Source organism: Phoenix dactylifera, chromosome 3, assembly GCF_009389715.1.
Source record: "Phoenix dactylifera cultivar Barhee BC4 chromosome 3, palm_55x_up_171113_PBpolish2nd_filt_p, whole genome shotgun sequence".
In the NCBI taxonomy this organism is placed as follows: domain Eukaryota; kingdom Viridiplantae; phylum Streptophyta; class Magnoliopsida; order Arecales; family Arecaceae; genus Phoenix; species Phoenix dactylifera.
The window spans coordinates 23,350,112-23,376,931 of NC_052394.1; the positions used below are offsets into that span (position 1 = coordinate 23,350,112).

The 26,820-nt window shown below is 37.2% G+C and overlaps 2 protein-coding genes across 4 annotated transcripts; one reads left to right on the forward strand and one right to left on the reverse strand.

Moving 5' to 3' along the window:
- Positions 1 to 37: 37 nt before the first annotated feature.
- LOC103704133 (transcription initiation factor TFIID subunit 12b) lies at positions 38 to 12,976 on the reverse strand. Of its 2 annotated transcripts, none has more exons than XM_008787310.4 (8): positions 12,120 to 12,976; positions 11,400 to 11,621; positions 6,426 to 6,953; positions 5,539 to 5,613; positions 3,073 to 3,151; positions 2,618 to 2,682; positions 637 to 672; positions 38 to 515 (listed from the first exon to the last, which is right to left on the reverse strand). In XM_008787310.4, the coding sequence occupies exons 1-8, from the start codon at positions 12,735 to 12,737 to the stop codon at positions 336 to 338; spliced, it is 1,803 nt and encodes a 600-aa protein (XP_008785532.2). In that variant the 5' UTR covers positions 12,738 to 12,976; the 3' UTR covers positions 38 to 335. The 2 variants fall into 2 exon arrangements, with proteins under 2 accessions (XP_008785532.2, XP_008785531.2); XM_008787309.4 differs by having other exon boundaries at positions 11,400 to 11,627.
- Positions 12,977 to 14,434: 1,458 nt separating this feature from the next.
- LOC103704132 (probable pectin methylesterase CGR2) lies at positions 14,435 to 22,742 on the forward strand. Of its 2 annotated transcripts, XM_008787306.3 has the most exons (8): positions 14,444 to 14,591; positions 14,701 to 14,717; positions 15,083 to 15,243; positions 15,334 to 15,373; positions 15,537 to 15,578; positions 18,479 to 18,850; positions 20,498 to 20,553; positions 22,309 to 22,742. In XM_008787306.3, the coding sequence occupies exons 3-8, from the start codon at positions 15,118 to 15,120 to the stop codon at positions 22,453 to 22,455; spliced, it is 783 nt and encodes a 260-aa protein (XP_008785528.1). In that variant the 5' UTR covers positions 14,444 to 14,591; positions 14,701 to 14,717; positions 15,083 to 15,117; the 3' UTR covers positions 22,456 to 22,742. The 2 variants fall into 2 exon arrangements, with proteins under 2 accessions (XP_008785529.1, XP_008785528.1); XM_008787307.4 differs by lacking the exon at positions 14,701 to 14,717 and having other exon boundaries at positions 14,435 to 14,591.
- The last annotated feature ends 4,078 nt before the right edge of the window (positions 22,743 to 26,820 follow it).

Consider the following 26,820-nt stretch of genomic DNA (forward strand, 5'->3'; position numbering starts at 1 on the left):
ATAAGATTTATACATGGCTATTCACAAAAAAAAAAAAGAGGCTAAACATACTTTTTCTATCTTGATTATTTGAAGCATCTATGACATAAAGCTGATCAAATAAATAAGCTGAACACATATGAAGCAGCTTTATTCCAGTACCTACTGAAGCAAAAATCTTATTCCAAGCCTTGCATGATTGAGCCCAATGGTCACGCCTGCTCAATAGCCCAGGCTCACAACATAAAACAGTCATCAAAGAGACATGGATCGAAACCTACTGAACATATTTACATAGCTGGTCTGGGTAGCAAAAAGCAATGGAGGTGGAGAGCATATAAGTGCAATAAGAACAGCTAAAACTGGTGTACTTTGTGCAGCATCTGCGAGCCAATTGCCGAAGTGGATAAGTGCTCTGAACTAGGTGAAGCTTTTATTGGATGATCACTAGCTGAATCGCTTGCAACCTGTTTTGTTGTACCTTTGGCAACACTTACATCTCTTTCTGACAGCTGGGACTCCATCAATGACCGGACCTGATGTAAATTTCTATCCCCATCAGTACTTCTATCTTGTGCATGTAAATGGTACTGTGTATCAACAGAAGTAAATCATAATCATGTTGAGACAAAACCAAAAAGTAATAGGTAGGAATACCGTTTCCAGACGTTTCTTGTGAACATCAACAGATACCTGCAATAGTTACAGAAATGCATCATGATTTGTGGAATCCTCGGAGAAAAAGAAAGAGTGTCCACAAATGATCTAGTGCTTTGAAGATATACTTACAAACATCAGATCAAAATTTAAGGTTTTAAAGATTTAGAAGGGAAAAAACAAATCAGAGAAGCAATAAAATTGCAGTTAGAAGAAGAGGAGGAAAACAAAGGACTCAAGATACAAAGGATAAAAATGGGCAGTGCCAGTATGTCTGCATGGTGCTTTCATTCAAATGGCACGAGAACTAGTAATGCAACACACAGATAAACATTTACACTTAGAGCATACATATGAATCATGCTCAATATCCAGTACCCAACTTTCTCACTTTCATAAGTTTCTCTTGTTGGATACTCATCAAAAGAATTATTTGTTTGCAACAATAATTAAACCGCTGTCAAGCTGCACCTTCATGTCAAAATTCACCCTGAGGAGTTTTTTTTAAAATCTTTCTCGCTGATATATATCATTTAAGGTTGCTCCCTCTTTCATGGTAAATCATTTCAAGCAATTGTTAATATTAGAACTATAGAGGACATAAAAGCACCACAGTAGTCAACAAGAGCTGCATTTTCATGTCCAATCTTTCAACTTGCCGAGGTTCTTCTAATCCTTTCTCGCTGATGCATCTATTTTAAGGTTGCTTCCACCTCACATTATAGTTATACCACTCAATGCAACATCAAAATAAACATGCATACACATGAACAAATGCAGCCATGTGCATGCACATATTACATCACCAAAGCAGCTTCCTGCATTCTTCATATTAGTCAAACAAATCTTTGGCCCTGATTCTCTGGAGAACTTCTCATGGGATTGCTGTTGTTTTTGACTCTGGCTTATAACAGATGCCTCAAAAATGGACCCAGTATCACATTCTGCATTTACTTTCTCCGAGTCTGTCAATCAATTTACCTACAAAGGGCAAAGCACTCATGCTCAATTTCTTGGCAGTACACCAAATTGGTTTCATACGATCCCTGTTACTTGTACAAATGTTTATTCCGTATCCCTTCCACAAATGAAGCAATAATGGCTTAATACCTCTCTTCCATAGAGTGAGGTATGTTATTGTACATCAAACTACTCTTTAAAATTAATAGTGCAAGGCTTCTCTCCCAATTGCCAGCCTTACCTTATCAGTGATTTAATTGAACAATTTATGAATCAGACCAACTCAGAACTCCTCTACTGATAGAATAAAGATGGATACTAACTTCACATCCTATAATAAAATGAGTGGATTCCAGCCTTATTCAAAAATTCAAATTTCTATTTGGCTCAAGTATACAAAGGAGTATGGTTCAGAGAAGCTGTCTAACTAAATTATGTCATGTCACAGTTAAGCAGTTTTATGGTAATGAAGACAGCAGGAGTGTTGACACAGATTTTGTAAGATTTGCAAACATAGTGAATCAACACATTTTCGACCAATTATGCACCAAGAAAGAAGATTGGGCGGAAAGTGGAGATCAAGAAAGCAACAATACAACACATGCAAGCATCCACTCTTTCGGTTCCTTTAGACATATGATTTGTTCTTTTTATTGTCATGCTATTTGAGTAATATCATATGATGAAAAATCAGCAGCATATCACACCAAAACAGAGACGAGATAAGCAAACCAAACATCATCAAGCATTGATCATCAAACATTTCTTCCAGAAACCTTATTTTTATAATGACCACAAAAGGGTAGCGACAAGCTAATCTAGCTGCACAAGTCAACAAATAAAATTTACAATGCTTCTAGACTAATAAGTTCCCTATGACCAAACACATTTTGGTGCTGTTTATATTCCAGACACAAAGGCTTAGAGTCTGAAGCAGACTAAGAAGGCATAGGTATGTTTGTACTGCAAATCTTTGAATAAAAAATAACAAAAACTAAAAAAGTTAAGGAACATTTCTTACAGATTTTCCTTGCTGATTCTGCTCCTCCTTTGAATAACCAGGAATGGTCAAGTTCCAGTTTTTCTCTGCATAAGATCATTCATCAATTATACTATAGAAATTGAAACAGCAAATTTATAGCAAATGCATGTTTTAAATTCTTCATTTAAAAGTCTCCTATTAGACACAAGCAAATGGGGAAGCAATAATTTTCCCTATTGCATTTGGAATTTATGGAGTTGATACCAAACATCGAACAGTCAATGATCACTTAAATATAAAATGCAACTAATCAAGAAGAATTTGCTATCATCAGCATTTGAAATTTTATATGAACAAGCAAAGATTAAACATATAGAAAGGTTTCTTTAAAGAACAAAAACAAAAGCACAAATCACCTGTTAATATTTGTGTTCAATATTTATTATACATAAGCAAACCAAATGGATAGAAGTGCTATTGAATGAGCTGCAAACCTAGGTGTAGCAATACATCCTTGGCCTCTAATGTTGAAGACTTACGATGCTTTGCAAGACTGCATGCAAATGTGGTAACCTGCATGCATTCAAAATCATCAAGAGCTAACTCTGACATTAAATCAGTAGCTGCAAATAAGATTATTGATGACAAAATATGACCAATAACTGGGACTTGTTCCCAGACCAAATGATTTACAGGCACAAGATGCAAGAAAACATACCACATAACATTATGCATACGAATGAAAGAACATATAACAGGGACAGCAAAATTGCATGGTAACCCAACAAGCAACAGCAACAAAAGATTACGAATAAGGATAGCATGAATTCTAAAGCATGCACAAATGCGTGTGCAAGATAACTTTTTCAATGTGCTAAAAAACAAGACTACAACAGGTGACCCAACTTGAAAGTTAGCCAAACTATTAAAGGACAGTGCTTATTCTACATATACTATAGCTATTTCTGACTAGATTGATGAAGCCAAGCCTTGACCAAGTCAGAGCATCCAAAGTTAACATTAGTTTCAGTAAATCTGTAAAACAACATTCTCCAAGCAAAACAGCTTTCTGACAGAAATGGCAGAGACGCAACCATATACATATAAGCACAAAGTGTACTCAAATATAATGAGTATCACCCAGTCACAACTAGATAGAAGATGACTGATTAATCTTTGGAAATGAAGCAATGACATGCGATAAGAAAAAATGGCTAGTATCTAGTTATAGTGAAAATGTATGTGATTTTAGTGAAACTATCTAACGAGATCTCCTCTTCTATATTGCAAATTTTGGCTGAAGGATCTAAATATTTTCCTTGTAGATCTGGTGTCTGCTGTACATTCTTTAGTTTTCTTTCTTGTGCCAGTCCTGTTTGATCATGACTCTGAAAACATTGTATGTAAGAAATACCATTAGCTTACTTCAGTTTAGGCATGGGAGACTGTAGCATTCAGGTTACATACAAATCATCACTAAGGCCCTTCAGTGTCACTCGATATTAGTGGTAAATTTTCAAAATGTAAAATACAGAAGGATTAACAAAAAAAAAACTGTAAAATTTTCCTGCGAAAAGGAATGAAACCAGTTCCTGTGGATAACTAGTTTCCACAGACAGAAAAAAAAAAATCACATGTATAGATATTAAATTTACCATTGCTCATGAATTGTATGACCAAACAACTACACTGGTCCCCAACAAAATGTGGATGCTGCAGCACCAACCAATAACCCACCACAAGCATGATCCACTAGGCAAACACAAAACCAATGACACAACTTGACAAGTAAAACCACCATAAACAATGACAAGGGAACATAGAATATACGTATGAAAAGCAGTTACTATATAGACTGAGTTGTAAGCCGGTTGCTTATTTGAGAACTGACAATGCCAGCTAGTTTATATACTTGTTTCTAGTTTTGCATTCAATAGCAATTTCAACAAAACCAATACCATGCACGTATAGTATCAGTATGCCTGGTATGAGGATCAGTTCAGTGCATCGAGACTTGATACACCTCCGTACCAAGACTTGGTATACCCCCATACCAAGTCTTGGTTTGCCCCCATACAGAATCTCGATTCGGTATTGATATGGTACGATATGCCCACAGGGGACGGTACACACAGTATAGTGACATCGATCCCATGTTTAACCCAAGTATTTATGGATTTAATATGCATGTGCATATTATTTTTTGGTTATCGTGTCTATAAATTTTGAATGGTGAAGCTTAAAATTACTTGAGAGAAGAAGGAATCACTAAAATTTTGATGACAGCAATTTGATAACCTAGATTCAATTTGAAAATAATTGTGGCTTAGCTTAGTTCACAACATCAACATGGATGAAGTATTCCAGTTCCTAGCATAAATTTATAATAGATTAATTTGTTCTATGTTAAAATAAGGTCAGCCAAGTAAAACATTTAGGATTTCCTGTGCAAGCATGATATAAAGACAATAGCTCCAAAAGTACTGCAAAGTCAAATAAATCCTTGCGTAAACTATAAAATCCAACAGTTTGGAAGCATTTAGCTAGATGTGCCTAGAGAGTAAGATCACCGTACATACTACTAAGTATTGAAATAACCTATAAAGATCAGCAGGCCATGACAGCAATAAAGAAGAGAATGCACTAAACAAAGTTGATATTTATGGCATTCTTTAGACTAAGTGAACTTTTGATACTGACTAGAGTTGAATTTTAGTCAATTATAAGTTCCAAACTTGTAGATATCAAACAATCTACCTAGAAACTATGGCACAGTTTGGATGGATACCTCAGAACTAAACAAGCCCTCCTAATGCAATGGGTTACCTATTGCTCAGAACAAGAAGGAAAATAGAAGATTGGGAGTTTGATTAAATTTCACTGTCAATGACAAGAACATGGTTGTATACAGTATTATGCGGAAGGAAAAAAATAAAAAAGAAAACAATTATGTGCATTACTGAATTAATGAAGTCATCAGCCATCTCCAAAAGGAGGTCTTCAACTTCAGGATCCAGCTTACATTGGGGATCCACCTGCAAGGATATTAAATAAACAGTACAAAGTAAATAAATTCAACATACAATACATAAAAGCCAAAAGCATTTTAAGATGCATACTCAAAAAAAAGAAACTACGAGAAAAAGACTGCCTGATAATAATACAACACAATCATGAAGTCGCTCGTCAGTAAAATGATAACAAATAAACTATGATAAATACAATAAATTTAACAAATATTGCATGAAAGCCTGAAGCATTTAAAGGGATAATTTAAGAAAGATGCTTTGACAGAAAACAAGAAAAAGAGTTATTGCCTGTGGATGTATTTAGACAGGCATGCATTATTTGCTTCATTGCACATGATTGTAAACATTCAGTCACCCATCACTTAAAACTAATTTCATCTCATATATCAGTAATAAGCTCTGTCCTTCCTAATTTCACCATCCATCAATTTTACCATCCTCATCTTTTAAATGCTCATTAAATATAATCTATCTACACCATTTGCTGATACTATGCTTCAATGACTTAATCATTAATAGTCAAAAAAAGGTTTGCAACATGATGATCCAGAAATACCATCTCCCAGATGGTTTTAAGTGTCAGCATTTGTTGGTCATTGTCAGCACAGTAGCAGCAGCAGGCACCGGCTTGGCATGACACCTATTATCTTTTAGCTTGTACTAAAAAAAAGTGACTTTTGAGCTATCTTTTTCTTTTTTTTCCCAGCATGACACATTCTGTAGCAGTGATATGCAAGAGGCACTTAACTCCTTGATCTGTCATCAATACAGAAAAGAACTTTACAAAATTAGATAGCTAAACCATCAATAAGATGTACCTGTGAAACTAAATCCTGGATCCTTCTCTTTCCAAGAAGTTGATTAGTTGCTTCCATTCCTTGACTTGAACTACCACCAGTCATAGTTGTGGCAGATGCAGGTGTTTCTGGTTGTGATCCAGTCATACTTAAAGACTTTTGGAGTGCAGGCCCTGGCATCCTTGGAGATTGCTGCTGCTGCTGCAACTGCTGTAGCTGCTGCTGCTGCTGCTGCTGAGTGCCCAGCTGCGGCTGCTGTTGTGCTAGTTGAGAGATTTGCTGTTGAGTCAGGCCCATGGATTTTTGATGCAGCTGAGATGAAGGCAATTGTTGCGGCAAGAAGGCCTGTTGCTGCCTCTGTTGTTGTTGAAGGTGATAAGAAGGAGAAACTGGTGCACCCATTGATGGCTGCATTTGCTTCAACCATTGCTGCTGCTGAGAGAGAGTAGTCTGCATCAATGCTGATTGCCCATTTTGAGTTAAACCAGGTAGCTGAGGGTTCATTGCTGCAAGTGATGGCGTCCTCGGTAAGCTTTGACCAGGTAGCTTCTGCTAGATTGATTCAGTTATAAATATTACTTCTTCTTTTAAAGGAATACAAGACAATAGACCATAACAGTTGCAAATTCAAACAATTAAACTAAAGAGAGCAATAACCAGGTTACTCAACATGCACATTGATGCAACCAAAAAAAAAAACACATTGATGACCTGTTAAACAGAAGATGATAGCACATAATACTTGTGTATTTGGATCTGGTAATTAATGAACAGTTTATAATGACAAGATAACCCAAGATTCAAGTGTTATACATAGCCTAGGAAATATTATAATTTTAACATTCTATTTCAGTAACTCATTTATTTTGAACATCAATAAAGGATCCCATTCTGTTCAATCCCGACTACGATTGGGATCAACTTAAAACAGCGTGATCCAAAGTGCGTCGCATTGTCCATCCACCCCTCTCACCCTGACTTCATTCCATGCCTCCAAGTGCCATTATAAATGTTTGGTGGCCTAAAATGTCAATCATGCTTCTGTTTTGAGGATGAAGTGGAGAAGTCTGCATGACAACCGCCATACTTATATATGGAGTGCATATTTTAAGAACGATGATAAAGGGGGTGGCCTCTTATGGGATGATATGAAGCAAGAGCAACAGAAAATGAAAAAGCAATAAGAATGGCAGAAGGCCAGGTTGGTTTGGATTCAAGTGGGGTTAATTTATACGAGCAAGGGTCAACTGGTCTGACCATAGTCCATCTCAATCTGCCAATAGGTCACGGTTCCTCTCTTTACCGATGTTAGAAGGGGTAGACAGAGGAATTTGGGAAGAATCGTCAAGACAAGATCAAGCTATAAACCATAGAGGGGATGGGGGGTTACATCAGATTGAATAATGGATCATAAGATACCTTTCCGATTCTTAAAAAAGGTTTAAAATATAAACGAAAATAAGACTTAAAAAATGAGTCAAAACTAAAGTAAATGAAGAATAAAAAGCCATATATAGAAAATGACTAGTTGCCACCATCATAAGCCCATATATAGAATGTGTACTTTTTTCAAACATCTTGTATTAGTTATTCTAAATACCAATCGATGCATCTACCATTTTAGGTAAAAAAAATTCGGAACAAGATTCATATGTTAACAAATAATTGTAAAAATAAGAAAAATAGTCTCTTTCCTTTTACTCCATCAACTCCACATTTCTTTCTTTAAAAAGTTTGAAAACTTAAAAGGCTTGCTAATTTTGCATACTCAAGGCTTATATTAGCAATAAATATGTAACTACATAAGTCAAATAATCAAACAAATAGAAGATAAAGTTCCAATATGATTTAACGAGTAAATAGCATGATAGTTTTGGATCTTAAATTTAAAGGATCATGCGATCCATAATATGGATCTAGATCTTATGATTATGGATCTAGACCTTATGATTATGGATCGAGATCTTATGATTATGGATCTAGATCTTATGATTATGGATCTAGATCATATGACTATGCATCTGGATCTTATGATTATGAATCTAGATCTTATGATCATAACTGATCCCAAATCAAGGATGAAAGATTTGGATCATTTAAGGCCACTTTGATCCCGATCATAAGATCTACATCACGGATCATAAGATCTGAAAAATAAGAATAACCGAGGAAAGGGGAAGAATATACCAGTGTCAAGTGGGACGAACAAGCTATGGCGGTGGATTCTAGTAGAAGATGGATGAGGGACGGCAGCACGGCAATGGAGCCTTTGGTGGCGCGAGAGCAACTAGCCACGACAAAGAGATGCTCGCAGATCACAAACCGTTGATGGGCGGGGTTGATGGGTTGCACCAAGGTAAGACCGACGGACCACGATGATGAAGAGATGTGAAGAAGGGAAAGAGGAAGCGGGTGGAGGAGGAGGAGGAGGATGAGAGGAGAGCAGGAGATGTGGGACAGGAAGGAGAGGAGGGGAGTGATGGGAAGGGTGGGATTAGAGAGGAGAGGAAGAGACTAAGGAGATTGGAAGGCAAAGTAGAGCAGGGATTATAGAGGAGAGGAGATTTTGGAAAAATTGTTAGGGAGAGGAGAATAGGTTTTGCCTTATATATAATATAACATTAAAAATGATATTAATATTAAATGCCATTTACTATGAGCGAATGGGTTGGTTTTGTCTACCCCAAACTTGGCATGACTCATCAACCCATTAGGTCAAGTTAAATGGTTTCTGATCAAAACTGCCATCCATCCCTAAGAGTGATGATTATGAAGAGAAGACAAAAAGCAAAATGGAAAAGCTCCAACAATATTTGTCATATTTGGAATACATACACAGATAAATAGACAAGTGAAACAACTCATGAATGATTTCACCCATTTCATTGTCATTAGAGCATCAAAAGAATCAAGCAAAATTGACATGGTATTTGCAAGGTTTTCATGGAACACCTAATACTTATTGAGTACCTTTAACTTATGTATATTTTAAGATTGACGACTAGATAGTTCATAATCAATTAAAAGATAACACCTAGGGAGCACTAATACTTCATATTATATGCCTTGTTTGTATCAGGTGTACTTCTCAGATGTGTATCCGATACTTGTGTCAAGTATCCCATTTTTCAAAATTGAAAAGAAATACTCAGGACACTTCCCGGATAGACTCAAGAAACTTTCTTGGTATCTCCAAAAATAAGAGGGCAATTTTTTTATCTTTTAATTATAACCTTCTAATGACGAATCGCCAGTTCTGTAGTATATGCTAATCAACTATATATAGTTGAAACTCCATGAGTTGGCCATGTAAAGACGAACTCCAAAGTAGCGATGAAAGTTCTAAGAAAATAAATATTTTATGGCTCCCATAATTAAGACAGTGAGAAAGTGAAGAGTTCCACTTCTGCACATAATAACTCTTCTGTTCCTTCTCCTGCCATTCTCTCTTCCTTTTCTCCAAAAGTACATGCACAATACTAGTATCAAAATACGAAGTATAGATTGGTGCCTATGGATTTGAACAATAACTAAATGATGAGCTTCTAAAAGTTGATGATGTCATATAAAATCTGGACTATGCTATTTTGATAGTGTACTAAATTTTATGGATGTCTTTTACATGCTTTTTCAGAATCTATCATGTGGATATAAAATGCATATATATTCATTGACTTACGTCCTGTTTGGGGGAGCTTTTGGAAGGCCGGAAAGCACTTTGTAGCCCTCCAAAAATATTTTTGGATGAAAAGGAGTGTTTGGTAAAAATTTTGGAAAGCTGTTTTAGCTTTTTCATAAAGCTAGAAACAGCTTTTTAAGAAAACTCCATTTTGAAGCTTTCCGAAAAAACTGTTTTGAGCTTTGTCGGAAAACTGTTTTTTTTTTACCAAAATATCCATAATAAAATATAACAATGACATACTTTGTCACTTTATAAACCTAAAAATCTGCTAGAGCCCTAACAAAGAACCCTATCCGTGAATCAAACTTTCTTCCGTGCAAGAAAAGGTATTTTTGTTTCCTATTATTATATTATACTATAAATATAATATTATATTACATTATATCATAATACATTAATATGTTATGTTAAATAATTTAATATTATGTTATATTATGAAAATTAATGTACGCTAATAATTATAATATTTTGTATATTTATTATTATATTATACTATAAATAAAATATTATATTACATTATATCATAATATATTGATATGTTATATTAAATAATTTAATATTATATTAAATTATTACACTATAGTATACAATGTTATACTATATTATAATAATATTATATTACATTATAGTAATATTATACTATATCATATATTTATGTATTAATATATGTTATATTTTATTATGCTCTGTTGTATAATACTATGCCATGTCCTTTATGGTAATTTTGTCATACAAAAGTACTTTCTCAGTTTGTTTACCAAGCACATGTTAAATTGCCACAGCACGTTAGAAATATAGTTATTAAACAGCAAACAACTTTTTATAAAAGCTCTACTTCCAACAGCTCTACTTCCAAAAGCTTTACTGCCAACAACTCTCCCAAACAAGGCCTTAACGTACTTGTAGCTATCCTACTTTTTCAATATTTGTCATACCGGTGTATAATCTACATCCCTTATATGTGTCCATGCTTCATAGTATACCATGTACATTAAGTCTTGCAGATTAATTATTTCGAATATTGTTTGAGCCCATATTAGATCATCATAGTTTGTTTTCATCAGCACTAACAAAAACACAACAGTACAGTTACATTTTCGCTGGTGGTGGGTTATATGGAACCATCTGCATGATATGAATAGGGACATAAATCGAAGCATAGGTTGACAGTTCTCACAGGTAGCTACACTTGCTCCATTAATCCATGCAGGTGGGTTATAAAATAAGACAGGAAAGATAAGTCCTCTCAGATGGAACAATTGCTTCACCACAACAACAAGATTCATCAAAAAGTTGTCAGCTGGAAGGCACACCTGAGGAGATGTGAGCGCCATTTGTTGCGACAGCTGCTGCTGCCTCATTTGCCCATGCGCAAAACGTTGCTGACCATATGAGAGAGGCCCATTAGCTCTTAGCTGCGGATTCAAACCGAGTGAACCCATCACCCCCATTGCCTGCATTCCTTGCAACGCCTGCCCTGATGAATTACCAGGATGAAACTGTGTACCTTGGACTAATCCCATCTTCTGCCTTGGCTGCAACTAGAGTGAGAAAGAAGTTAAATAGCTCTTCATACCAGACCTACTAATTTAGCAAAACATATCCACAAGCAGTAAAAACCTTGAAAATGGATTGTGCTTGGTTTGTTTAGCTGAAAATGGAGTAGAAACATCGTTAAAAGCTCCACAAGTTTCGGTTTTATTTTGTTCCAATACTATTCACCATAAGTTATTCTAGCTGCAAATATGGGCTCTCCAATCACCTTGTTTTTGTTTCCCTTCAATATAAACCAACAGTGATAAAGTAAACCATCGCATTGGCATGTCAAAGAACTGGGTCTTATAGAAAAAGCATCACGAATCCAAATTCTCATTTAATATTATTAAAGAAAAAAAAAGCAATGAAAATAAGCATTCAATCATCACAAAAACAATTCTAAGAATTCCAAAAAAAAAAACATTTTGTCTCCAAAAACAATTCTCATCTCGTCTCCATATGAGCGAATCGCACGTGGAGCAAGAGCAACCGATTACCTGTGCAAGCATCTGGGACTGCAGATTTAGATGGGCTGCACTCTGTCCGGGCAGCATAGGCAGCTGGCTGGCCTGCCCCAATGTCCCGGCCCTCGACATTCCGGCAGCCATCTGCTGCTGCTGCGGTTGTTGCTGTTGCTGCTGAATCTGCGCCCCGCCAAAGTTCATCTGCCCGCCATACATCCCGGTGTGCTGCCGCATCGCGCTGGCTGCCACCGCCGCGCCGTACTGCTGCTGAAGCTGGCTTATCCTCGGCATCGATCCCGATCTCAGGAGGCCCTGCTGGAGCTGGAAGCTCGTGGAACCCGGCATCAGGCTCTGTTGCTGGCTCTGAAGCTGTTGTTGCTGGGCTTGGAGCTGCTGCTGCTGCTGCTGCTGGGATTGGGGCTGCAGGGATTGCTTGGAAGCATAATCTAGGGCGGCGGCGGGGTTGATTTGGGGCTGGGGTTGGGGGATGTGCGGGGAGGAGATCTGGGAGAGGTCGTTGATGGAAGGGGATGCGGTGATCTGGGGGGAGGGGAGATTAGGGTTTTGGGTGTTTGGTGTGGGGATGGGGTCGCCACCGCTCGGGGTGCCGAGGGGCTTCTGAGGAGAGGAGGAGGTGGAGTTCTCCGCCATTGCCGTCAAGCTGGAGTGCAATCGGTGGAGAGCATCGCGAAGGGAGGTGGGGAGAAAGGTTGGGGAATAGCAGGAAAGGGGGAATGTCGCTCGGTCGGTGGTTTTGAGTTACTCGTTCGCCGCTGCTAACGCAAGGATCCAAGTTTCTTTGGGAACCTATACGAACCTCATCGGCATTTGTTCTCTCCTCGCTAGTTTTGGCCGCCCTTCAATCGTACACGCCTGAATAGACCTCAGAGCCCGTGCCCCTCAAGGGAACAAAAATCACATGGGACGGATCCAATAAAATATCATATATGACGGAATTTTTATTAAAAAGAAAATTCAAAAATTAAATATGAATAAAACTCTCACCAATGAAGTTTGTTAGCAAAGGCTAAAATACGGTAGGAGCTGGAGGGCCTTTCATGTCAACCATGCGTTTCATAAAATTAATGAGGCTATGGACTGGATGGCTGTTTATGTAGCCAGTCACTCCGATAGTACCATGTGAGTTGAAAATGAAGAGTTGCTCCGATACTCCAAAATATTTTGTTTTTCGATTTTATTAGATGTATTCATACTCGTCAGATATGATCCACCCATCCTAGCAAAAAAAAAAAGAGAAAATGTGCTGATATTTTGTGAGGATAATTCATGAAAAAAAGAGTGCGCTTGATCCAATAGTCTAGTTTGTTCCGTCAAAGCTCACCTTAGTCACTTTATGTTACATGATTAACTAGTTTGTTGAAAACAAACCCCAAAATGATGTGATGGAGCATTTGTGATTTCTTTTTTTCTTTGAGTGAAAATAAAGAGGCTAAATCACCTCTTGCCTGTAATTTATTTAAAGATATATAATAAGAAAGAAAAATTAAGGAAAGAAAAAAAACAAAGTAGACACTTCAAGAGAACTAAGATCTAAGTAGAAGATGAAATTACAAAGAATGAAAGGAGAGCATTTATGAATTATGTTTGTACTTTCAGCAACCATGGAAATTCTTTTAAAGTAAAACTTAATTGAAGAGCTTCTGAGAATGAAGATGTTGCCTTGAAGTGCGTTGTTCATCCTAACTTGGCTTTTCAGCTTCACTACAAAAAAATGAGACAATTTGCCTGGTTTGAAGTTGTTGAGGAATCAAGCAAAAATTATATAACAAATCATCGTACCAGATTCATATGTCACATCATTAATATAAAAAAATTTAAATATTATGCTGCGTCGTTATCTATATGCTGAGGTTGGTGCAAGCAAGAAAAAAAATTCATCTTTGCAACTTTTTGATGTCCAAAATAGGCCAAATTCGTCCGGAAGGACAACAGTAATCATACTTAAAAATCAAAAACTTAATTAAAAATTTTTAGATTATAAAAATAATTTAAAAAATAGTTATGACATTTAGGGAACAAAAATATAATTTAACAAAAAAAATTATGAGAATCCGGACAAGATCACCAATTGGACATCTGATTTGCTTACGTTGAATCAATCCCGGCACCTTCTACAATCCACGAAAAGGAGAGCTTCCCCCATTTGATTTATATCCGTCGGAAGCATGATGTACGCTTGCAGTCGTCCCTGCGATCCAAAATGTCGAGATCACGTGATCAAGTCCATTCAAGCAACGTCGAACCGTTGCCGACGCAGAAGCGAAGGGTAATTTTACCGTTCCTGGATCGGGTCACCGGCCTAGTTACGTGCCTCTCGGGAGCTAAAACCGCGTCCGCCTTTTAGCGGCATTCTTCTCTCTTCCACGCTCGCTCGCTCGCTCTCATAAAGCTAGGAGTGGGGAAAGGGTACCCTCTCTCGGATCTCAGATCTGGCACGAAGACCTCCCAGATCTCGTATTCGGGCTCTACAATCTGCCGTTGGAGGTATTCGTCTTCTCGATTCTTCGACTTCATACCCTTGATCTCCATTTTTCGCCGTCAAGATCCAGCATCTCTCGCTTTAATCCGCGATTTTCTGTTTTTTTTTTTTCAGGTCTTTTTGAGCAAGTGGTACGTCGTGGATTTCGAATTGATTGCTCTGTGAACTTGATTGACAGCAAATTCGTCCTTCTGACGCTTTTTGTCGTGTGATTGTCTAATTATACAATGGATCTACTCGTTGAGTCTAGAGGAGCTTTTTCGATGAATTTCGAAGGATTTCTTTTTCACTCTGCTAAAATTCAAGCTTTTGCACGTTTTCTTATGGATTTATAGTTCTTAGACCATTTTGATTTGTGCTTTTTAAAGATTGCCTGCAATTGATTGCGTTTTTCAGATACTACTTCCTTACTGCTAACTTGTCTCGATTTATGGGCTTTGGTCTAGACCACAGAGCAATGCATGAGCTTATTATATGTTTCTTTTTTTTCGATCAGTGTAAGTGCTTGTAATATTGTCGGTTCATAGACCGATGGCGGCAAGGAGAGCAGTAAATCCCTCTCGACGCTTGGCTGATAGTGGAAGTGTTCCACTTGTCAGCTCACTACATCAGAAGTCACGAACGTCTCCTTTACTATCGATTGGGCTGGTTCTCGTGGTATGTTAATTCCACTCAAGAGCATGAGAATTTTGGAAGGGATTAAAAAGGCTTGCAACTTGACTAGCTTGTTTGGATTTGTTCTTTCAGGGCGCATTTCTTCTCATTGGTTACTCCTATAGAGGCTCAGGTCCATACAGATCCCCTCACAAATATGGATATCAGAAAGGAACTCATCTTATTTTAAGATGGAATATTGCTGAAGTTTTTCCTCATTTAACTGCTTTTCCTGCATAGCTCAATTCCTCAGATCTGCTTTTTGTGCGCTGAACTTATAATTTTTCATTGACCAGGCGGATTTGTCAGCGACAAGGAAGCTATAAGCAGGGATGGAGGTAGACATCTTTGTTTTCTCATCACTATTGACTATTGTCCATTGAGTTGCTATTTCCTAGCTCAATGGTTCTCAAGGGTGTTATTGTTCATTAAATGGCATCTCTTTATGTTGGCCATAACTGGCTTGTCATATGGAATTTGTTTCTTATAGCTGTGTTGAAGTTCATCTTGATTTCATTCTTACAACATTACTTATAATGTTTGGAGGTAAAAGTGAATTTTCACTTCCCTTTTGTGTCAGAGATATCAACTTTAATCAAGTTTACCTCAGGGACTTTAAAGTGTTCCTATTGTAAGCAGTAACAGGTGTTGCTTGTTGTTTCGCTGGGATATCCAATCACACTAGCATGTGTGTTTCCCAAACTTAAAGCCAGCCCAGCTTCCACTTCCTACTTCTTTTACCTCCTTTTTCTATAAAGTATAATTTCACAAGGATTGAAATTTATCAAAATCAACCTCATTTTCAATGATAAATGCACAATTATTTACTTTTCATTCTTTCAAAAGGGAAACTATCTGTTGTGTAAATAGAGATTCTTTGCATTTGCCGTCACTTATGTTAAGTACATTTGACACTTTTATTCTACCTCTCTGATCCATATTCCCCAACCAAATCTAATTTACAATAGAAATTATCTTTGACCTTATAAAAGACTTACCATGCTTAGCAAATGCACAACTCTTTCTTATTTATCCTTAAGAAAATTCCTCATCATTGTTTATGGACTTTCACCTGTATGAGTATCATCAATCAACAACATGCACCGAAAATTGGCTTGCCGACCATCTATGATTTTCTCATTTAGAAGGTATAAACAATATTTATGGGTTTAAAGCTGAACCAAACAGCAGTCCAACTATAATATGGGCTTAAGAGAATCTTTGTAAGTAGATACAATAGCTTGCCACAAAACACATGTATGTTTCATCAAAGGTAGAAATGCTGACCATACTACCCCATACCTCATGTTGCACTGCCTTGTACTGCATGCCATATCGAGCCATGCCAATCTTTATTGATACAGGTGTATCATTTGTGTCACTGAATTGTGAGTAGATATGAGGGGTGTTCCATTTCTGCCTAGCTTACTAGTATTTGACTGGCATGCCCCCATACCCCAGAATTTTAAACATTGCTTTCATCAATGTTGCCACTAAATTTGTGTAGGATGCCTTTTTTACCTCTTAATACCTCCAAAATTTCCTATGCTGTTGCTTGTCATCAAGCTATTTATGATGTAAGACAGTGTATATTACTGCATTCTTTCCATTTTGTTTATAAATTATATATCCTAGTAAAAAATTGGTTCAATTGTAGCCTTCCTCATCTTAGATCCAACATGTTCTTCACATCCTTTTATTGTCTTGTTTTCTGTGTGATGGGTTTCTTTAGTAGCTTCCCATATTTTTTAAACTAAGCAGTGTTGAAACTTTTGAACATACTGTGGAATGACAAGATACTTATTGACTCATCATTAGGATCTTCTTTGATATCATTTAGTCTCTAAGACGTATTACAATTTTAGCAACTGTCTTTTTTAACTTGACTCTAACCACTCTGTTAGCAGTACAGATTATTTAATCAAATGATTTTCTAAAAAATTCTGATGCCTGAAGTGCTTCTCAGCATACGACAATCTTTCATACAAATTAAACAAATATTAAGCACATTGTACCTGGAGTCAGGATACTTTTTTGTGGTGTGAGAAGCTCTGAAGAATACATGATCTGATTTTTCTATGACATGCTGATATGAAAATGCTGATTATAATATCAAAGGATGCAATTTGACATTCTCCAAATTTTAGGACTAGGTTGTAGTGACACATGTGTAAAGTGGACGAACGATATATAATCATAGATATGTTAACATGTTGATGATTCAAGACATGATCAAATGGTTGTAAGTATTTTTTTCTGGAGAAGCCAACATTGGGAGGGTTATATCTTATCATGGATGAAGTATTTTAATTGCCATTTTCAAGGATTTTCGTATATGCAACGACTTTAGACATTTGGTCACTGCACATGTTGAATATTTTTGAACACCGAATCTTATAAAGTTTAATATGCAACCAGTGATAAAGTGAACTCAGGTGCAACCTATGTTACTTGGTTTTCGAGTGGTGGGTGCAGATGCCTGTCTAAGCGTCGGATTGTTCCAAAGAATTTGTTCTTCCAAAGTTGTATCTAAGTGTCATACCAACATCTGTGTTCAATTTCCGGGTGTGGCTACTCTAGGCGAGATTTAAGGGTCTGTATGTGCAGTGCAAGCATCTAGGTATCTGGTAGGTCACATTGGGTGCATCATGATGACTGGTAGCATAACCCTTTCCCAGTGGCCTTATGGCCTAGTTACAACGCCAGGATCCTAGACTGCAATTCATAATTATCTGTTACCAATTTATTGGGGGTCAAACATTTTGAAAAAGGTGGTGCTTCTTCTTTGCTTCCTTTTAATATCTCATGTGAATAGTTAATGGCCTATATTGGCACAGTAAACTACCACAGATTGTTCAAATTGCAAAGTTTTCCCAATATTTAGATATACTGGTGTAAAGTCTGTTATATTGTTATTCTGTGGCACCATTATCGTTGTTTTTATCAGTCACCTGCTGGCTACATAAGCCTGATATTGTGGGTTATGGATTCAATCTGTTGTTCTAAGTTCTCTACATTTACTATTATCTGTTAAAATTTTTTAGGTGAACATAATTACTGCTCGTAATTGAGCATGTTCATGGACATGTTAGAGTATTCTATATTCTGGCTGCATCTAGGGACAGAAACTTTTGGTGCTCCAGCTTCTTTCATTATGCTACAGATGTATTAATTTTGTTCAAATGGAATGGCCTTTCGTTCCCTACAAATTTTCAATAAATTTCTCTAATATCTGCAGGCGGTTCCTGTACATCAGAAGTTCTACAAGCAATACCTATTCTAAAGAAAGCATATGGAGACAACATGCGTAAAGTTTTGCATGTAGGCCCTGACACTTGTAAAGTGGTTTCTAAGTTGTTGAAAGAAGATAACGTTGAAGCCTGGGGTGTGGAACCTTATGACTTGGAGGATGTTGATACTAGCTGCAAGACCCTTGTGCGCAAAGGTTTTGTCCGTTTAGCTGATATCAAGTTTCCTCTACCATACAGGCCAAAATCATTTTCCCTTGTCATAGTGTCAGATGCACTGGATTACTTATCTCCAAAGTATCTTAACAAGACCCTTCCAGATTTGGCAAGGGTATCCTCAGATGGTCTTGTTATATTTGCTGGTAATATTCCATTCATTGAAATCTTTATTCATTTGAGCAATTCATATCTCTGTAACATTTTCAAAGTTAATTTACAGCTAATCACGTAAGCAAACATTATGCTTTTGGTATAAAACCAATATGAGTAAGTAATTAAAATAAGAGATCTAAAAACTGCCCAATTTTGGAGGATTTGCCTCGCAATGGACTTGATGGCAAAATTGAATTGATTAAACAAGTACAAGTAGGTTTAAGAAAAACCTGCTTTTTATTTATATTTCAAGCATCAGAACATATGTGCATATATCACATACACGTGTGCCTTCGGGCCAAAATATAAGATGGGTTAAATTGAAAATCTACATTATTACAATGTGATTTACAATATTTATAATTTCTAGAAACCAAAAAATCATCGTTTTTTATAGTTTCCAACTTTTGGGTCAGCTGGATGCATATTGCCTGTGCCCTTAATTGGATACGAATCATGAAGCCATACTTTATGTCGACGTATTAGTTGTAAGCAGTTTGCTTGGGTCTGTCAGCTCCCACAGGCGTAGCATATTTGCTGGTTAGAAAGAGTGAATGAGCTTTATGATCTGCTGTGATTTTTGAGTTCTATGTCGAAGTGCATGATAGTGGCTTATGCTCATGGTCGTAGAGTATTTTTAGTTGCACATACTTTATTGAGATGTGTTACTATGCTTGGGAGCAAGGTTCTAAAATTCGCCAGAGCAGGATGTGCTCTGGTAGAAAACTGACAATGGGACAGTCTCGTACCTTGTACCCATACCCAGTACTGTAGCAATTTTTCAAAAGACTGATACGCCCTCCGGCACTGGTTTTTGAAAACCTTCCTTGGGAGTTCCATATTCCCTTTAAGTGGTTTATGTCCTTCGCCATGTAGGTTTATCACTTTGATATATTTAGCTAAACAAGTGCTAGTGGTGATCACGTCTTTTAGGAAGAAAAGTTTAATCCAGACATTTTTAAGCTATGGCTCTATTAGAAAACTTATTCTTTGGGAACCAAAGAGGTTTATGCGAATATCCAAAATTCGACCCTGTCATTTGGCATTGGTATTTCGGAAGTAACTATTCTTTGTTTAAAAGCTTGTGAACCCCTTCTGATCTTATCATCAGGCTCGATATCTGCAAAGCCGTGTAAAATCATTATTGTGTACTTTTGCTATATTTCAGAACATTTGACAGGATGAGGCCAACATTCTTTTGAAAGAACATAAAAATTCTTCAATCATCTCATTCTGGTGTATGATTTTAAGAACTGTAACTTGATGAAATATATTGGAGTGCTGGCATAGAATATTTTTATTAAGTTGACAATGGATTGGGGAATTCTGAGTTGACTTCCATCATGTTAACATTTTTGATATGGTGGAATATGTGGAACTCCAACAATAAATTTGAGTTCAGTTCTGAATTCTGAGTTCCCTATTACCTACAAGAAAAAAACTTGAATGGTATCATGTTGCCTGCTTAGATCAGTCATCAGCATTTACTATTGGCAGTGGGTGAATGTAATCAATAATTGTGTTTAAAATTTAGGCGTCCACAGTATTGTAAAGGCAGTAAAAATTTCTTTTTTTATAGGGTATTTTCTTTAATGAAAGGATTAAGTAATCGTCCTTTCCTTTCATTCTATTTGTAGGCTATCCAGGTCAGCAGAGAGCTAAGGTTTCTGAGCTGTCAAAATTTGGAAGGCCGGTATGTATTTAATTAATTCATATCTGTTTGCTGCCGGGTGAATTTATTGATATTCATGATCAACTTGATAGTTAGGTGTTCCCACCTGTGGATATAGTGATTATCGTTTTAAACTTTCTTTTTTTATTTCCTAAACAAAATTTAATATTTGATTCCTTTCTAGTGAAATCACTTTTTGACTTGCCAACAAATTCATCTGCTTCTGCATCGAATGTGAATTTCATAATCCATAATAGATTTTATTGTTAAAAGTCCTGTTTCACTTCCAGCTACATTATTATCATAATTACCTATATGCTTGTATCGTATGGTAACATAATTCGGTTCATCATAAAACTAATAGTATTAAGTATTTGGAAACCTAGGTTTTCATCCTAGCCGTTATCTCAGTTGAGATATCAATTTGCATTGGTATTGGGCAGTCACAGTACATTGTAACTCATATCTCAACTTTTATTATTTCAGCTGATATAAACTGATATAGCTTGATATGTCGGCCGATTTTGATATCAAAATGATGCCCGAGGTTTCCTAGTTTGCCGTTTAGAATCTCAAAATGCTCTGTATAATTAAATATTCAAATCCCTCTTTAACAAGGAAGTTAAGCTGGGTTTACCATAATAACTGCTATTTTGAAAATCCCATTTCCTTTAATATTGGCCACCCTATTTTGAGACTTCTATCTTGACCAATATAAACTAGGATCTTGGTCTATCTTGTTATCGAACAACATCTGAGATGGTAGAGATCTCCATAACCAATAACCTTGCCATAATGATGATTGCACATAACAGCTGGGTACTTCATCATGCTAAGAAAGTAATTGCTAATGGTACTAAATGATCTCTCGCTTTTTCCTTTGACTGAATAGATTTTGGTACTAAAGAATTGTTTTCTGCCTTCCATCTCTCTCTCTCTCAGTCTCTCTATGTGGCGGAGGGGGATCCAGACATGCATGTTCAAATGTCACCATGCTAGCAGCTATGGTTTACAATACCGCTGGAACAGGATGGTATAAACAGTACCATACCATTCCAGCAGGTTTCCAGCACCAGTACACAGTGTGTTATTATAGGACTCAGTCTTGTACCATGTGTCGCTACCCAGTATGATACCGTTCCCACAAAAATGGGTACTAGGTAGTAGGTATGGTACCAGTAGTTCAAACCTTGCTGGCTGCCTCCCTCTGCTCCAGTCTTTGGCTCATCTAGTCCCTTCCAATTCAGGAGCAGGGCTGTCTCCTCCTCCTCATTCTCTCTCTCTCCCTCTCTCTGTGGGAGGGGATCTAGACTTGCTTGTTCAGGAGACACCATGCTGGGCTGCCTCTCTCTGCTTTATTCTTTAGCTCATCTAGTCCCTTAATATTCATGAACAGGACTTGTAACTTCTTTCAATGCACCTTCATTTGTTAGTTGAATCTACTCCCTCATTTCTTCTGACAAATGGACTTCCAATCTGGATCTTGGAATTCAATATTGCCAACCTCTTCTACCATCACATGGGCTGAGTCCCACAATTTTTATCACTCTTTCTCTCACCAAATCTTCTAGAATAGCCGGAACGTTAAGTCCACTGTGTTGTCATCATCAAAGTGGTGACACTAATAGCATTCTGCTGTGTCTGATTAGTTTTGCGCAGAATGTCGCTCTTGCTGCATATGCTATTGCAAACTCTAATGACACATTGAATCAGTAAATCATTTTCTATGGCATTGTATTTGTTTAAGACAATGACATTTTGGGAGTTTACATGTAGGCCAAATTACGGAGTTCATCCTGGTGGATACGATATTTTGTTCAGATTGGCTTAGAAGAGAATGAATCTGTGATAAAGAAGTTTGAGCCGGCTGCAAGCAAGCGGTCATACAAAGGAAGCTGCCAGATTTTCCACCTCAGCTCATAGTATTTATCTTGCCACAAAATCAGAGCACAATGGGGCCTCTTTAGAACTCTATCGTGTAAGACATTTTCATTTGCTTCCGGAGGTTTGCTTGCCTATTCTCATTTTATGTTCTAATTGTAAGATTCCAGCTATTAATTGATAGAATTACTATGAAAATCCACGATTAACTTGTTTTCCTGGTGCCTTACTGTAACTAATGTTTGAATTCCCTGTGATGTAGTCGCAAGACTCATCTCAGTCATGTTTTGGTCTTGTTTTTAAAGAAATGCTGTTTTTGGTGCTGGTAATTCTGTTGTGACTTTGCGCTGGATAAATTAGAAGGCTATGTTGGCCGCCGATTTCAACTACTCCAGCCTGCTTGTTATCAATTCTACCAACCGACAGAAGGCCGAAGTCCCTTAATGGACTGGCATAGCTCCTAGATTTGAGGTGAACAGAATGATAAACCCTGTCCACTTATTTCAGATTCATGGCTTAGCCCTTTGCATTATGTAATCTGTTGCCTAGTGGAACTGAGTGGTTGTGCGCCTGTTAAAGCCTGTTGTTCATAGTGCTCCAGAATTTCAGTCGTTCATCAGTTTATGATTTCTTAGAGTGTGTTTTGAAACATGGATCTTGACCTTCTGTCTTTTGACGGGAGCTTTCTGTTATTAGGTTCCTATGAAATCAAGTAGTGCAGTGGAGCATTGTGTTTTAAAACTAGCAATCTGACCCTGACCAAGTTCTTTCATTTCAAGAGTGAGCTTTTGCATTGTGCAGCAACTGTGTAATCTCTGGTTATTTGGTACCAAGATAGCAGAGAATGTATCTGCACTTTCACTTGCTAAGCATGGTATTTTGAGTTAGTAGAATTATTCTGGCCACCGATCTATAGTGTTTAGAATAATGGTAAATCTCTACTGGAATAATTCACACATCAGTGCACAAATAATTTTCATCTTCAAGAGAGAACAATCGGTCGCTTGGATTTCCATAGTTGCAAGATCCTCAGAATGGGGTTGGTGCATCTCTCAACTGGCGGTCTATGATTGTCCTATATGGTATCAAAACCAAACTTGAAGCTTGGGATGGATCATGGTTTGTATAAGAGAGATTTATAAGTTCATATTTCATTATGGTGATTCTCAAATCCGATCTGTGTAGTGTGCATGAGTCATCCAGAGCTGACTTATAGACATGGATTAGAGAAGGCTGGGTTGAGGTCAGGCTTCCTTTTTTGTGCTGAGAAATTCCTTCTCTTATAATTGCTGTTAATAATTCCGGGTTGTTACGAAATAGGGGATGGAATAGTCCCTTAATCTGGGTTGTTCTGCTCAATGGTCATTTGATCAAAGAAAATTATCAATGGTCAGAATACCCTTTTCCGAGTTAATCTGTGATAGAGGGGACAAGTCTGCTCTCCTTTGAACCAGATTCTTGCTCTAAGTTATTTCAGTATACCTGGTTCACCATTCACAAACCGAAAAAAGCTTAAGATGGCAATATGACTGGTATTACGTAAATGTCGTGCCAATCAAGAAAGATTTTAGAAAAGAGGCTGTTATCTGTCTTGAAGTTGGTAATCCAACTTAGAAGCCATATCCTTATAGGAGCAAAAATCGTATGCGGCGGGCACCATAGAATATCATATAGGGTGGTACTTCTAATTTGCCGCATTTACTCTAGCATCCAACTTAAAAGAGAAAATTCAAAAGTCCAATAAGAACAAGACTCCTACTACTAATAGAGTCCATCAGTTCCATAACTTAAAAAAAAAAGGAGAAAAAAAAATTGAACGCGGAAAGAGAGATTGATCGCATTCTTTTTCTTCCTCATCAAACCTCTCCATCTATCTCCTTTATCATCAAGCTATTTTTCGCATTCATGATGTCTTTCTTCTTCTCTTGAGACTCCTTCTCTTCCAAATTCTTTATTTTTTAGAATTTTTGCACTTAAGAGTTCATAGAACCTAAGAAAATAGCATGTATATAATTTCTTATGTTAGATAACATTAGGAAACTGTGTATTGTATTGATGAATATTTTGTTCTGAAAACTATATACCGATTTATCTAAAAGTGTGTCTTAGCTTGCTAGATAACTAATTTGTTTGGTACACATTACCTAATCAGATTAGTGTGCACCGATAAAAAAAAAGAAGAAGCATGTTTTGAAAACAAAAAAGAAAGAAAATACAACGTGCAATTATTTTTTTAATTACGAAAGTAATGACTCCGTTAGTAAAGAGAGTCTTTAACTTTTAATTTTTTTTTTTAAGATGAGCACTAAGAGAAAACGTTAGCAAGATAGGAAGCCTGCCCTATATTCCTTATCTGGTGCCCGCTTCCTATATGATTTTTGTTCACCTTATGGAGACCGAGTCTGATAAATAACCATGGATGAGTTCTTGTTTGTCTCTGATTACGTCGCTTCCTTGTTGTTTAATCTCCACTCATAATCCGCAGCGATGATTACAATAAGACCACGTAGATATATAACGACCTCTGCCTACCTAAAATATCATAAGAACCTCCGGTAGCTTTGGATTCAGTGAACTGTTAAATCATATCTTTCCTCATGAGAAGCAATACCAAATTGCGGTAATAGCACGATACAAGCATTCTTCTTGGGAATGTATTTCATCAGTCATATGGCAAGCCGTATTTAGATCCGAGCCACTTAGATTCCTTGGTGGACGGTCAAATTCTGGCAGGATTCTGGTTGGTATGTGTTGCTCGTGCAGCAGATCTCCCCCACCCCTCCAACTTGTACTAACTTTTTGTGTTAAGTACATCCTAGACCATGGTTTAAAATGCTACTAGCCGTTATGGCTGCAATAGCTATCATTCTCTATTCTGAAGGCTCCTTGTACTAACAATACATAACAGTACTTTGGGGTTTGAAACCTGAGGCTTTTCATCTGGGAATCGTGTTTGCAATGCTCGTCAGCAAGAAATAAGAATATATGCATGCTTCCACTGCATGTTGATCAGTAAGTACAGAAGATGTAAAACTTTGAGAGAGCCAACCCATATCTTAAGATACAAAGGATCGATGACTTGGGCAAGCCTAAGTAGCACTCCAAAAACACGAGTTCTATAACAATCTAGTACTAGGCTTTATCCGAGAGACATGCATCCCTTTCCACCATCCAGAGACTAGCATCATGATCATCATCATATTAGTTTTATGTTGGTAATCAATCTTTTCCCGATGTTGAGGTCGTACGTGTGTTATTATTAACGCAGTTCTTTTGCCCCATAAAGACTTATAACGTGTGGGTGAGTTGATGACTAAGGAGACAAGGACCTTGGCACGGCAGCCATTAAGCCCACGTTATTTGCGTTTCCCACGGTTTCTTCTCCGTGTACTGTCAGGTTCCCCCGGCCAAGGAAGTCCAAATGGTCTAACTTGATGGGCCTCCTGGAGCTTCAGAGAACTTTCCCCGAGCTCACCATTTTAGAAGCTTTGAAAATTATGCATGGGAGGGTTGCCAAGTTGCCTTCCTCCAATAGTTTTAAAGTTCAGCTTGTTTCAGACTCCAGTTTGGTAAAATCAACCATCATATGGTCCAGTCCAATATAGCTGTCATAAGGTCATGGAGTAAATTAAGAAGTACAAGATGAAGATGCTGAGAAGGCATCATGATCATTAAAGCAAGTGACCAGTTTACTTCATGACAGATTTCTGTTCGTAATTCTTCAATATAGAACACGTATGGATCCACCAAACGAGAACAGCTTTTGCTGGTGGTGCTTGCAGGTATTACTTCTTTTTCTTCCTCTAATTGCATGTGCATGGCCTGCACCATCAAATTGATACGCCAACATCACCCCTACTGACTTTGGACCAGCTTTGAGAATTTGATACGTTATTTTGGATGGCCTGATTTCCTCAATATCCTGAACTTTAAGTACAGGTTGGCCAGGATTAACTCCTTTCTTTAATTTCTATGTTAACTAAGTATTCTACTGTATCAGTATCACATTGCTGTAGATATAACAAGAACCATATATTTTGTTTGGTAGGTGATAATTATATTTAAAGAACTAATGATACAAGTTGTGTTTGTGAATTTCTTTTGAAGTAGATTATAAGTGGTAGTACAGTGCTGCATAAGCCAATAAGGCGGCCCGTTAAACACCCAAGAGTCTGATCTACAAGAATAGTGGCATTTCATCTTTGAAACCTTGCTAATGAGCTCAGACTTACAAGTAACCTTTGGATGAGACATGATTAAATTAATAATGACAGTAAAATACGAATACAATGTGAAATCTCCTTATACAACTCAGAATCCGCTGTTAAACACGGTAAAGAGACAGGAAAAAACAATGTGAAAGAGCTAACTGGATGGTATCTACTTTTGAGGCAACCTTTTCTGACC